The 14,404-nt window shown below is 41.6% G+C and overlaps 1 protein-coding gene across 1 annotated transcript in view; it reads left to right on the top strand.

The window, feature by feature from the left end:
• LOC126108953 (E3 ubiquitin-protein ligase MIB2) overlaps positions 1-14,404 on the top strand; it is a 224,455-nt gene that overhangs the window by 96,875 nt on the left and 113,176 nt on the right. The window contains exon 7 of the mRNA XM_049914336.1: positions 9,497-9,712. Within this exon, the coding sequence (XP_049770293.1) occupies positions 9,497-9,712 (216 nt within the window). The remainder of the gene's footprint in view (positions 1-9,496; positions 9,713-14,404) is intronic.

Here is a 14,404-nt window from a genome sequence, read left to right as displayed (position 1 = left end):
CATTCCACATTGCATTTTGCCTACTGCTACCTTGTCGCGTCTCAGGAGGGATCTTGTCGGGCCTAGGGAGGGAATTCTCTAACCTAAAAAACCCACATGTGCACTCCACACATACTCCACTACCCTTGTAGCGGCTTCCTGCGTGTAGACCTATTCAGGGGGACCCTACATTTCTCCAGCCGATAGCGGAGGTCGAGAAATTTGCACTCTAGATCTCCGCAGAATCGTCTGAGCCTCTGGTTTAAGCCTTCCACTCGGCTCCAAACCAGAGAACCGCGATCGGTTCTGGGAACGACACTACAAATAGTTAGCTCAGATTCCAGCTCGCGAGCGAGGCTTTCCGCCTTCACCACCTCCGCCAACTGCCTGTATGAACTGAGGATGACCTCTGAACCCAGACGGCAGGACTCATCGGTGCCGACATGAGCAACAATCTGCAGTCGGGTGCACCCAGTGCTCTCTATTGCTGCCGGCAGGGCCTCCTCCACATCTCGGATGAGACCCCTCGGCAAGCAGACAGAGTGAACACTGGCCTTCTTCCCCGAGCTTTCTGCTATTTCCTTAAGGGAAATTCCAGCAGCATTTCCTGAACATTTGTGAAATTACAACGTGTATATTGCATTTGGTTGTGCTATGAAATAAACAAGTTAAGCATTACAAGGAGTCATCTGATGACATTATTTGCAATTACATTGTATTCAGCTGCTACTCCCTTGTTTTAAGATACTTGTTGTATGTCTCTGTGCCCAGTCTAAAGAAATTGTCATTCAAAATGACATAGAGGCTGAAACCAGTTGTGACAATAGAAACAGTGTAACACTGCTTTTTATGTTCTCAGAATCAACTTTTCTCCGCTGTTTACAGTCTTTATTATCTGTCTGTTCAAATTTTTTTGTAAACATTGTTAATTTGCATTGGCTTTTCTGTTGTCTTAATTATAAAGTCCTCACCATTTCAAATCACTTTTATAAACACTCATGGAAGGGGGGCAGGAGAGCTGGGGGGGAAGGACTTACATAATTGACATAAAATGATTCTTCTAAGTCATTGGCTTTTCACAAAAAGTAGTGTTTACAGATATTACACAGTAAACTATCTTAAAATGTGTGACTAGGGCCTCCCGTTGAGCAGACGGTTCGCCAGGTGCAAGTCTTTCGATTTGACGCCACTTTGGCGGCTTGCGCATCGATGGGGATGAAATGAAGGACAACACAACACCAAGTCCCTGAGCGGAGAAAATCTCCGACCCAGCCGGGAATCGAACCCGGGCCCTTAGGATTGACAAGTTGTCACACTGACTGCTCAGCTACCGGGGGCAGACGTAAACTTTCTTGAGGTGTAGCCAATGTAACGATAATCATGTTGTGTGTAGTGTTGCCGTTAGTTGCGTTATTGAATCAGATGGCTAACTTCTTCATAATCTGAATGGATGGAAAGTTGGCAGTGATCAACGAGAGCTACAATAGTGCCTCTGCTGGTATTGTATGAAAACAGATTTCTAACTATTGCACATGTGGTACTCTTTAATATAAATATGTGAGCTAAATGGGAGTTATTGGCATACTTATTTCTTAAACGAAGAGCAGTGATTTTCTTTTGTGGGAAGATGTTACCACTTAGTGTATCATCTATGTTTTTATATAAATATGTAGTGATTTTTGTAGTGGTTGTTAGACTGGGACCTGACAACGCAGCTAACATTTAGCTCCACATTCTACTGTATTATATTCTATCCTAGAGAAGCCTATTTCATTGTATTATCACATATCTACATACAATCAGCAACAGAATGACAATTATCAAATGCAGTTCTCTCATTGGGTCCGCCATTTTACGTAATCAGTAAACACTGTCTGTCTGCAAAATGGTAAACAGTACTTTAAAATAAAATTAGAGTATGATGTAGTGAGTTTTATGATTTGATGTTACATATGTATCTCCTTTACACTGTGGCGCTGTAGACGAGTGTGTAACAAATGTCCAGGTCTTGTAATACGAGGTATGTCCACAAAGTAAGTTCCATTTGGTTATATAAAACAAACATATACAGATACAGAAAAAATATTTATTGTACAAAAATCTACAACTGTTAAACTACTTTTCTACACAGCTTCCGAAATTTTGTAGGCACTTGTCATAGTGTGGCACAAGTTCTTGTATGCCTTCTTCATAGAAGGTTGCCGTCTGTGTATTCAACCTTGTGGTAACATGTTCTTTCAGCTCATCATAATTGTTAAAGTGTCGACCACCAAGGACAGAGATTAGGTGTAAGACGAGATGAAAGTCGCTAGGAGTGAGGTCCGGGTTGTACAGAGGATGATCAAACGCATCCCGGTGAAATTTCCGTAAGAGTTGTTTGGTCACATTCGCCGTGTGAGGTCTGGCATTATCGTGGGGAAGAAACAACACCTTTTGGCAGTATTCCTTGGTGCTTGTTCTGTATTGCGCAGCGCAATTTATTAATGGTCTCGCAGTAACCGTGTGCGTTGATTGTTTGGCCTCATGGTAAGAAATCAATCAGGAAAATGTCTTTTCTGTCCCAAAAAACAGTGCACGTGACTTTTCTGGGTGTCAAGATTTGCTTAGGCTTAACCTTTGTGTGCCTCCATTCCATTGATTGCTGTTTTGTTTCAGGGGTGTCGTACGATACCATAGTTTCATCCCCCGTGACGATCAGAGGAAGAAAACCATTGCCTTCTTCATTGTAGTGTGTCAAAAACTGAAGTGCACTGCCCATCTGTCATTTTTTGTGTTGTTCAGTAAGAATTTAGGGTACCCAACGTGAGCAAAGTTTTCAAAATTTCAGTTTTTCAGTAACAGTTTCATGAATTAGTGATCGTGAGATTTGCGGAACTTCTGTAGCAAGGTCATTAAGTGTAAACTTAAGTTTGTGCTTAATCTTCTCTTCAATTGTGCGATCCAGTTCATCAGTAACCACAGACGTGCGTCCACTTCATTCTTGAACAGTCTGACCCATTTTCTAACCATTGAATCACTCGTAGCAGTTTATCCGTAAACCTCGCAGAGTTGCCAATGAATTTCCTTTGGTTTAAATTTCTTTGCATTTAGAAAACAAATCACAGATCTGATTTCACACGCGGCGGCATTTTCAATTACGGCTGACATTATAAAGGAGCACGCACTACAGAACATACTGATACGTGTTACAAACCGAGGACACAATAGGAAGGACCAGGCGGCCCCCCCTCCGCACCCCCCCCCCCCTTCCCCCCACCACACACACACACACACACACACACACACACACACACACACACACACACACTTGTTTATTACATCAGAGAAATACACATTTTATATTGCTCCCAGTAAGCAGTGACAAAACTTAGTTCTCTTAAGGGTTTCTGCTGGCAACAAATTTTGAGATGGCAATGTAAGGTTTATATCAATTTAGCTCAAACACATAGCTAGTGATTGAATCATGACACAGATACTTTAACAATTTTGGCAACAAATAAATAGCGTGAATTTATACACACAGTAACCAACTAATCAACAGCCTTGCCATTGAATAAGTAGTAGGCCATTTGGAACGAATTAGCAACACCCAGCAATTAGGGGAGTTAATACCAACAGTCTTTAAATGTCTTGCTCCCCATTAAATAAACAAACTTAGTAATTAAATGAATAACAAATCAAACATACTACGCTCCACTCAAAATCTTCAGTGGAAGCCAAGTCAAAATGAAGATTCCATTAACTGACTAGCACTGAAGTCACACTAATGCTCCCGCCGCTCGTGGTCTCGCGGTAGCGTTCTCGCTTCCCGGGCACGGGGTCCCGGGTTCGATTCCCGACGGGGTCAGGGATTTTCACCTGCCTCGAGATGACTGGGTGTTTGTGTTGTCCTCATCATTTCATCATCATCCAGGAAAGTGGCGAAATTGGACTGAGCAAAGATTGGGTAATTGTACGGGCGCTGATAACCACGCAGTTGAGCGCCCCACAAACCAAACATCATCATCCCCCCCCACACTAATGCTCGTCTCTGTGTTCCCAGACACACATGGGGCAGACTTATACAAGACAACATTTTGAAGGGAGCACATCAGTAAAACCGGTAGTGGAGCTAACTCGTGCCACTTACTAGACCAGGGTGGAAAGTGGTATACAATGCCTTAGTGCTATATTGCGCTACAAAATATTAATTCAAATGACCAATTCAAAATTAACTATACATAAACCAGCATTAATTAACGAGGAGCGACATCAGGTCGCTCGAAGGGATGACAACACTTAATTGGAAAGACGAATACCGGAGGTGGCAGTAACATTAAACACCTTCTCCGAATTTTAACCAGGAGTCACTTCCCGCTATCAAGTAAACATTTAACCAAGCACAAGGAAGGAACCCCAAAGAGAAAATTCAAATAAAACCCCCAAAAGATTATAAAGGACAGGGAACTCCAACTATTTAAATTTAAAAGAATTAGCTCTCCCCAAAGAGCCGGCCGGAGTGGCCGTGCGGTTCTAGGCGCTACAGTCAGGAACTGGGCGACCACTACGGTCGCAGGTTCGAATCCTGCCTCAGGCATGGATGTGCGTGATGTCCTTAGGTTGGTTAGGTTTAATTAATTCTAAGTTCTAGGCGACTGATGACCTCAGAAGTTAAGTCGCATAGTGCTCAGAGCCATTTGAACCATGTCCCCAAAGGCAGTGTAAACGCTAAGATCACACTTAAGAGGCCACCAAAATTGAGTACAAAAAGTCTTGTACATTTGCTCCTTTCCTTTAAACGAAACACAAGGCTGCTTAACTTCTGCTGGACGACCGGTATGGCTTGTGTAGGATACAGCAGGCAGCAACCTAAGCTAAGCGGTCGCAAGACACGGCAAGTAAATTCAAGAGAGCAGACAGCCAGGCAGCCAACACACGTCCTCCATCCTGAACCGGCAGACCGCGTACAACCAACTCCGCATGTACGTGGTGGCTTTCCACCTCGTACCTCGCGGCGTCTCAGCAGTTAGTACGAGCAAACGTCAACTGCCACTCGCCCCGCGAATCCGGAAAACAACAAGGCAAGCAAAGATAAAAAACATCGAAGGATCAATAATGGATATCCAAGAGACTGGCACACCAGTAACGAGTGCCACGGCTCGGCTCACACACGTCGGCAGCAGCAATCTGAAAATGGCGTACACGTCTTCTCCTTGAGTCAGAGTAACTGCCGTGCTCAGAACTGCGATCGTAGTGCTGCCACTGATAGAAATAGAAACTGAACTTACTTTGTGGACGACCCTCGTAAATCTTGTGCGTCTGCTCATGTTTTTGATACAGGCATTTATGAACTAGAAACCAAATAGAAAAGATCTACTAGAGGAAGTTGAAACTAACTATAATCCTTTATTGTTTGCTAAGAACATATGGACTGCCAGTATGTAAAACTTCTGCAGCTTTTTCTTTCCTACGTTCAATTTCAGTTCCTATCTCATTCACAAGGGCTGGACACTAATGTTGTTGCCATGAACAGCCTTCATACACTACAAAACTTTCTTTGGGTTTTGTAGAAGAGCATTTGAAAGTAGTCTGCTACGGTAGACACTAAAGGCTTCACACTTTGCTCTCTTGACACCAAATGTGTTTCATTCAGCATCCCCTTATCTCTAGTCCTATGCTGTGTTTGACACCTATTATTATTATTATTATTATTATTATTATTATTATGTAGTATGGAGAATTTCTGATTCCACTGTTCCCTGTCTTCAGCTTTATCCTTCAGTCAGTTGTACCTCCTTCCATCTTTCATGTCGTCCAGATGTTGAATTCTTCATCTTCCTCATCATGCATTTCCTCTGAGTTTCCCTTCGATGACATCATGTACGAGTCCCTCGTGTCGAAGTACATGTCCAATCCAGTTGGCCTTTCACTGAAGAATTGTACGCAGAATACTTCTCTTCTCTCCTACTCTTCGCAGTAAATTGTCATTTTTTATGCGATCTGTCCACTTGATCTTTTCCATTTTCCTCCAGCACCACACTTCAAAGCTCACTAAGTATTTTTTCTCCTTCTTTCTCATGGTCCATGTCTCTGCTCCATACAGTGCAGTGCTCCAAATGTAGCACTTCATCAGTTTTTTCCTCAATGCCAAACTCAACTTGCTGGTCAGCAGAGTCCTCTTCTTGTTGAAAGCAGCTTTGGCCATGGCGATTCTTGCTCAGATTTCGTTGGTGCAGTGGGCATCCTTTGTGGTAAAACTTCCCAGGTACTTGAACTGATTCACGTTTTCCAATATGCAGTAGTTTCTGTTTTTTTTTTTTTTAGAAGTTTCTTGAAAGTGACTGTATACTGTGGAGGTTCCCTCCCATTATGAACTATTCTACTGGGCACATATGAATGCATTGCATGGTCAACCGTTGTTTTAAACTTCAGCCAGGTTCCTCATTGAGATATGACACTACTGATTTTTTATCAAGTTTACGGAACATATACAGGGTGTTACAAAAAGGTACGGCCAAACTTTCAGGAAACATTCCTCACACTCAAATAAAGAAAAGATGTTATGTGGACATGTGTCCGGAAACGCTTGATTTCCGTGTTAGAGCTCATTTTAGTTTCGTCAGTATGTACTGTACTTCCTCGATTCACCGCCATGATTTCATACGGGATACTCTACCTGTGCTGCTAGAACATGTGCCTTTACAAGTACAACACAACACGTGGTTCACGCACGATGGAGCTCCTGCACATTTCAATCGAAGTGTTCGAACGCTTCTCAACAACAGATTCGGTGACCGACAGATTGGTAGAGGCGGACCAATTCCGTGGCCTCCACACTCTCCTGACCTCAACCCTCTTGAGTTTCATTTATGGGGGCATTTGGAAGCTCTCGTCTATGCAACCCCGGTATCAAATGTAGAGACTCTTCGTGCTCGTATTGTGGACGGCTGTGATACAATACGCCATTCTCCAGGGCTGCATCAGGGATTCCGTGCGACAGAGGGTGGCTGCATGTATCCTCACTAACATTTTGAACATTTCCTGTAACAAAGTGTTCAAAGTCATGCTGGTACGTTCTGTTGCTGTGTGTTTCCATTCCGTGATTAATGTGATTTGAAGAGAAGTAATAAAATGAGCTCTAACATGGAAAGTAAGCATTTCTGGACACATGTCCACATAACATATTTTCTTTCTTTGTGTGTGAGGAATGTTTCCTGAAAGTTTGGCCGTACCTTTTTGTAACACCCTGTATATCTTTTGGCTTGTTTTAATTGTCCTCTGTACTCTGGTAATCATTGTTGCCACAACCGTGTCATAATCACTGACACCAGTTGTGATGTGGATGTCCTCAAAGAGGTCAGGTCTATTTATTGATGTCAGATCCAATTATTAGAGGTGGTTTGGAATATAGAAAATATGTGGATTTCACTACATTTGACGGTTGAACACACAAGGGAGCTGCACCGATTTTTGTCAGTTGGTATGATAAGGATGCTGAAGAGTTTTTGAGCCACATTTTTACTCGTGATGAGACCTGGATTTTTCATATGAGGGTGGTTTGAAAAGTTCTCGGAATTGCCACGAGAGGCCAGTGCTAGTCCAACGAGTTGTTGACGTGACATTCATTGGACTGTTGCCTGTAAACATGTACCACATCGGTTGTGTTGGAAGAGAGCTGTGGCGGTGATGTCGCTCTGTTGTTGTTTCCATGTAGTGATTTGCTAAGATGGAAAAAATGGAGATTCGCGTAGTGATTAAGTACTTCGTAAAGAAAGGTATGAAAGCCAAGGACAAAGGGACATTCATGCCAGTTTCCAGAATACACTGGGGGACTCAGCTTTTTCATATTCAAGTGTTGCCAAGTGGACAAATGAATTTAAATTTGGTCGGGAAAGCGTAGGTGGTGGTCCACGCATTGATTGGCCAATATGTGTCACTACTACAGAAATCATTGCGAAAGTGCACAAAATGGTTACGGAGGATCGCCAATTGAAAGTGCGTGAAATTGCTCGTGCCTGCCTGATGATGTCATCTGAAAGGGTATATCACATTTTAACTTAATAATTAGAAATGAAAAAATTATCTGCAAGATGGGTGCCATGACCCTTGACTCTAGATCAAAAACGCATGAGAATGGACATATTGGAACAATGTTTGGCCTGTTTTAGGAGAAACGAAAACAATTTTTTGTGCCGTTTTGTGACCACGGATGAAACTAGGGTACACTACTATACCCCAGAGACAAAACAACAGTCAAAGCAGTAGAAACCTGCTGATTCTCCACCACCAAAGAAAGCAAAGCCAATTCCTTTGGCAGGAAAGGTCTTGGCAGCAGTGTTCTGGTATGCAAAGGGGATTCTGTTTGTAGATTATCTTCCCACTGGGAAAACAATTACTGCAGAATACTATGCAAACACCCTGGATGAATTGCAACAAAAGATTCACGAATAACGGCTAGGATTAGCAAGGAAGAAAGTCATCTTCCCTTAAGACAATGCACGGCTGTACACATGTGCTGTTGCAATGGAAAAATTATATGAACTAAGGTATGAACTGTTGCCACACCCACCTTATTCACCTGATATGGCTCCGTCAGACTTCCATCTCTTGCCAAAACTGAAAATTTTTTTTGGTGGACGAAGATTCACTTAAAAAGAAGAATTTATAGCTGGAGTTGACAACTATATTGCAGGCCTGGAGGAAACTCATTATATACAATGAAATGGCGTATTTCATGAACCCCAACAAAAACAAACAAATTATGAGCACCAAAATGTTTACAGGCACTGTGTTCCAGGATTAAAAGGATGTCTTGCTCATTGACTTCATGCCTAGAGGACAGTTCGTAATTGCAGTGGCCTGCTGTCCATTCCTTTGCCAGCTACGTCACATCATCGAAAACAAACGATGTCGGTTGTTGTCCGGCTGCGTTGTGTTTCTTCACGATATTGTTCACCTGCAGTCTGCTGCATTGACAAAGGATTTGGTTTGGCAGTTTAAGTGGCAAAGTTTTGAACATCCACATTATAGCCCAGACTCGGTCCCAAGCGATTACCTTCTTGTTCCCAAATTGAACAATTTTTTTGGGTGGAAAGCACTATGGAAATGGCAATGAAGCGAAAGTGGATGTTACTGACTGGTTCGAGAACTTGGTGGCAGTCAACTATGCTGAAGGCACAGGAAACGTTGTTGAGAGCTGTGACAAATGTTTAAATTCGAATAATTATTGTGTAAAAAATAGCTGAGATGCCAAAAAATGTTGTACAATACGTTTTGCTGCATTATGTGGATTTGAAAGTGTTGGGAGGAACAAGTATACTTTACTTTTAGAACGGTCCTTGCATTTTTATGGCTGCATACTTTGCTCGTTCCTGTGCAAGAATAAGGGTAAGTCGTTAATAGTGCAGGTTACTTTTTCTTAGTGTCATCTTTATGACTACTGTTATTATTTTCAAATAATTATCTGAAACAACTGCTACAGCCATTGTTATCTGATGATGAGTGTCACAGTAGTTTCTCCGCTTTTTTCCTTACGCAGTACATCGGTACAGTCGGGACCGTGCACCGGGTGACGGAGCGCGGGGACATTCGCGTGCGCTACGAGGGCTGCAACAACCGCTGGACACTGCACCCGGCGGCGCTCACCAAGGTGAACACGTTCGCCGTGGGCGACACGGTGCGCGTGAAGGACGACTTGGCACTGGTGCGCGAGTACCAGAAGGGCCACGGGGAATGGAGTGAGGCGATGCGACCGGTGAGTACCGTCGTATTCTGCTGGCGCGTGCAGTTGTCTTGTGCACAGGTGAGAGACTCTCCAGTTGTTCATATCTTGTGCTTTGTGAATGGGTTTTGTGCCTTTCATTTGACTGCTGGGTGTAATTTTGTGAGAGATTAAAACTATGTGCAGGAACAGGACTCGAACCTGGAACCTTATCGACTCAACTGTCTGGACGTGACTCATTACTTGTCCTCAAAACCACATCCTTTCCACTTGTAGAGCTCTTTCTTTCTTTCTTGTACCCTGTGACATTCATCAAGGAATTAAACCCACACCTAAATTATCTGTCAGTTTGAATGTTGTTGTGGTCTTCAGTCCTGAGACTGGTTTGATGCAGCTCTCCATGCTACTCTATTCTGTGCAAGCTTCTTCATCTCCCAGTACCTACTGCAACCTACATCCTTCTGAATCTGCTTAGTGTATTCATCTCTTGGTCTCCCTCTACGATTTTTACCACCCACACTGCCCTCCAGTACTAAATTGATGATCCCTTGATGCCTCAGAACATGTCCTACCAACCGATCCCTTCTTCTAGTCAAGTTGTGCCACAAACTCCTCTTCTCCCCAATCCTATTCAATACCTCGTCATTAGTTATGTGATCTACCCATCTAATCTTCAGCATTCTTCTGTAGCACCACATTTCCAAAGCTTCTATTCTCTTCTTGTCCAAACTAGTTATCGTCCATGTTTCATTTCCATACATGGCTATACTCCATACAAATACTTTCAGAAACCACTTCCTGACACTTAAATTTGTACTCGATGTTAACAAATTTCTCTTCTTCAGAAACGCTTTCCTTGCCATTGCCAGTCTACATTTTATATCCTCCCTACTTTGACCATCATCAGTTATTTTGCTCCCCAAATAGCAAAACTCCCTTACTACTTTAAGTGTCTCATTTCCTAATCTAATTCCCTCAGCATCACCCGATTTAATTCGACTACATTCCATTATCCTCATTTTGCTTTTGTTGATGTTCATCTTATATCCTCCTTTCAAGACACTGTCCATTCCGTTCAACTTCTCTTCCAATTCATTTGCTGTCTCTGAGAGAATTACAATGTCATCGGCGAACCTCAAAGTTTTTATTTGTTCTCCATGGATTTTAATACCTACTTCGAATTTTTCTTTTGTTTCCTTCACTGCTTGCTCAATATTCCGATTGAATAACATCGGAGATAGGCTACAACCCTTTCTCACTCCCTTCCCAACCACTGCTTCCCTTTCATACCCCTCGACTCTTATAACTGCCATCTGCTTTCTGTACAAATTGTAAATAGCCTTTCGCTCCCTGTATTTTTCCCCTGCCACCTTCAGAGTTTGAAAGAGAGTATTCCAGTCAACATTGTCAAAAGCTTTCTCTAAGTCTACAAATGCTAGAAATGTAGGTTTGCCTTTCCTCAGTCTTTCTTCTAAGATAAGTCGTAAGGTCAGTATTGCCTCACGTGTTCCAATATTTGTACGGAAACCAAATTGATCTTACCCGAGGTCATCAGTTTGAATAGACGATCATATACAGGGTGATTATAATTAAAGCTAAACTTTCAAACCGTTGTATAAATAACACCACTGGTCAGAAAGACGTCAAATTGCAACAAAATATTATCAGAGAAGGGGGAAAATTATGGCAGATGCAAAATGAATAGTTACAAAGTGTAGCAATAGAGGTGCTGTAAGCATCGCAATTTAATAGTGGCCGACTACGAATGACAAATGAATCGTACAACAATGCCTAAGGCGTATGTCTGACAAAGAAATTGTACTACTCGGTGTGCATGGGTGTACAGGTATGATACTGTTAGTTACATAAGCCCATCCACCACAACAGCATCATATTACATTGGATGGGAAAAATCTGTTTTTAATTGTCCTGAGGCCAAAAACCACATGAAAAACTTCAATCAAAATCAAATCGCTTATTAATTTCTGTGTAACTGGTGCAAAACAAGCTCAATATGCTGTCAAACATTTCTGCAACTAATTGAAATCGAGAAACAGCATGTTCCAAAACTGATCGAAGTGTTTCCAGAGTCACGTTCAGGATGTGTTGCGCAATGCGTGCCTTCGGTACAGTGCTAAGTATGCAGACAGAACAATGTACACATCTTTCAGACAGCCCCACAGCCGGAAGTCGCCCAGATTAAGATCAGGTGACCGGGATGGCCAGGCTGTAGGGAAATGGCGGCTGATAATTCTAGCATTTCCAAAATGGCGCTCAGCAGCTACTTAACTGGATTTGCAATGGGCGGAGATACGCCATCTTGCATAAAAATGATCCCATCCACACATCCACGCTGTTGGCAAACTGGAATGACGTGGTTGTGCGAAAGACACTCATAGCACATACCAGTGACGGTACAGGTAACAGGACCGGAAGCACCTGTCTCTTTGGAAACATACGGCCCTATGATAAATGCTGCCGTAAAGCCGCACCACACAGTGACGTTTTCAGGATGACGTGGTACTGGTTGATTTGCGTGTGGATTTTTCGTTGCCCATATTCGACAGTTCTGTGTATTGACATATCCTGTCAGATGGAAGTGGGCTTCATCTGTCCACAAAATCTTCCACTGCCAATCAATGGCCACTTCCATGCGAGCAATAAATTCTAAAGCAAAGGTCACTCTTGCTGGCAGGTCAACAGGAAGCAACTGGTGCACATAGCAAAGAAGGATGTTTCGTGGGATTTTACGCCCCGTGCTCACGGGTATGTCCAATGTTCGGGCAATTCTCCATGCACCACACGTTTGCACTCCACCCCTCGTCTCCTCCTGCACTGCTGTGGCTTCTGCAGAGCGACGTGTGCACAATCATCATTCTGGTAATACAGCTTTACAGGCAGAGCGCAATCCTGCATTGAGACAGCCACGGCGAACGTTGCAGACGCGAAAGGAGGAAAAGCTGTGTACCGAGCGTGTTCATACCAAATTCAGTGGGTCGTGCGCATGGCAGGTGTTTTCATTTACATATTCTGACACATACAGCACCATCTATTTATCAATTTTCGCACTATTTTTGTCTTCTGCCATACGTTTTCCGCCTTCTGATAATATTCCAGTAATAATAATAATAATAATAATAACTCACAAGACACTAAAATAATTTATCGGCACACATTTTTAGGGTCATTTCATGGGGGTATAATTTTTACAATTTTTTCGTTGTCATTCCCCCTTCTAAATAAAATAGGATTGCTACCAGTACATATTTCTCTTACGACTTTACCCCTCTGCTTAGAAGATTTAGATTTATGTGACTGTTTTATTCTGCAAGATGCTTCACAGGCAGTTTTCTAATTTCACGTAATGGATTTCCTCCCCAAATTCAGTTGCTGTGAAGTGATGCTCACTGTTTATAAGTAAGAAACGTCTCTACAGTTGCAACGAAGTGTTCTCGGGTGAGGTAATTCCACAAACTTCTGTAAGTAGTATGTGCTTTAGCACAATAAAAGTGTGGGGTCAGAACAAATTTCCTTATTTGCTGAAAATATTGTGATACTTTACCACTAGCTTGAAGTTTCAAAAGCCACTCCAACAGATCCATTACATTTTTGCTGCTTAACATTTTAGAAACTGAATGACACATTCTTTTTATTTCTTTTATTTTTTAAACTTTTTATTTATCTATTTATTTTTTCAAACTAGCAACTAAAGTTTCTAACTGTACTGTTCTTGTTAAGTGTTGCTTATTAAGTTGCTCAATATGCTTCTTCAGTAGCACTTTCTTTTCTTTTACTCTGTCATATTGTACTTTCAGCATTTTGTGATTTAAGGACAGTAACTGTGGTCATTATACTAGGTATGTAAAGAATGACTTTCCACAATAAAAGTAGAATAATAATTTTACAGCAAAAAAGAGAAATTATTGATATGTGTATGGTAAGAACATGGAGTAAAATTGAATTGTAGACTTACTGTGAGTTACTGATGTCTCATTAATAGTATTATCCTGCAAATTGTCAAAAACTTGCTTTCTGGGTAGTGGTCATAAGATTTTATCTTTTATTTGTTGTATATTGAAAAAGTAAAGATGGTTCGTATTTCCGTGGATGAAAGGTTCCTGTGGTCATTTGTTTGGTATGTACATTTCTCTTCGAAATGAGTTGAGCAAAGGTAACTAGCTGTAGTTGTAAACTGGTTGTCTTGTTTCATATTTACGACCCATTTCTTTCATAGTTCCTCTTCTTTTAAAGAAAATTTTTGATTAATGAAAACCAAATTACTTTCCTGCATTTATCTTATGCATAATTCCAATTCCAATACAGTCATTGATGCTTGAAAATATTTGTTATACTAATACAGTTATTCATGATATGAAATATTTGTTGTTTTATTGTTTTGGTTTGTGCAATTGAATGCTGAAGATGCTACAGGTTCAGTTTATATTTTGTTACACAAATCATCCCACAAAATTGAATACTTGACAAAAAAAAAAAAAAAAGATCGAATACTTCAAACACAACCAACAGACTGGCGTCTTGCAATTTTCTGACTAAAAAACATGGCGTTCAAGTTAGTGGACATGTTAACTTGTTGCTGGAAACAAATTTCAGGCCATATGCCCAGATGACTTTTCTTCTTGTATGCTCTCGGGGATTGTTCCCTCCAGTTTGTATAGCAAAATCACCCTTTTCAATATTTGCAAATGGAAATTTTAATTAACAAAT

The sequence above is a fragment of the Schistocerca cancellata genome, chromosome 11 (assembly GCF_023864275.1).
Source record: "Schistocerca cancellata isolate TAMUIC-IGC-003103 chromosome 11, iqSchCanc2.1, whole genome shotgun sequence".
Lineage (NCBI taxonomy): Eukaryota > Metazoa > Arthropoda > Insecta > Orthoptera > Acrididae > Schistocerca > Schistocerca cancellata.
Note: the sequence above shows the minus strand (reverse complement) of the source record. Positions and strands in the feature narration are given on the sequence as shown.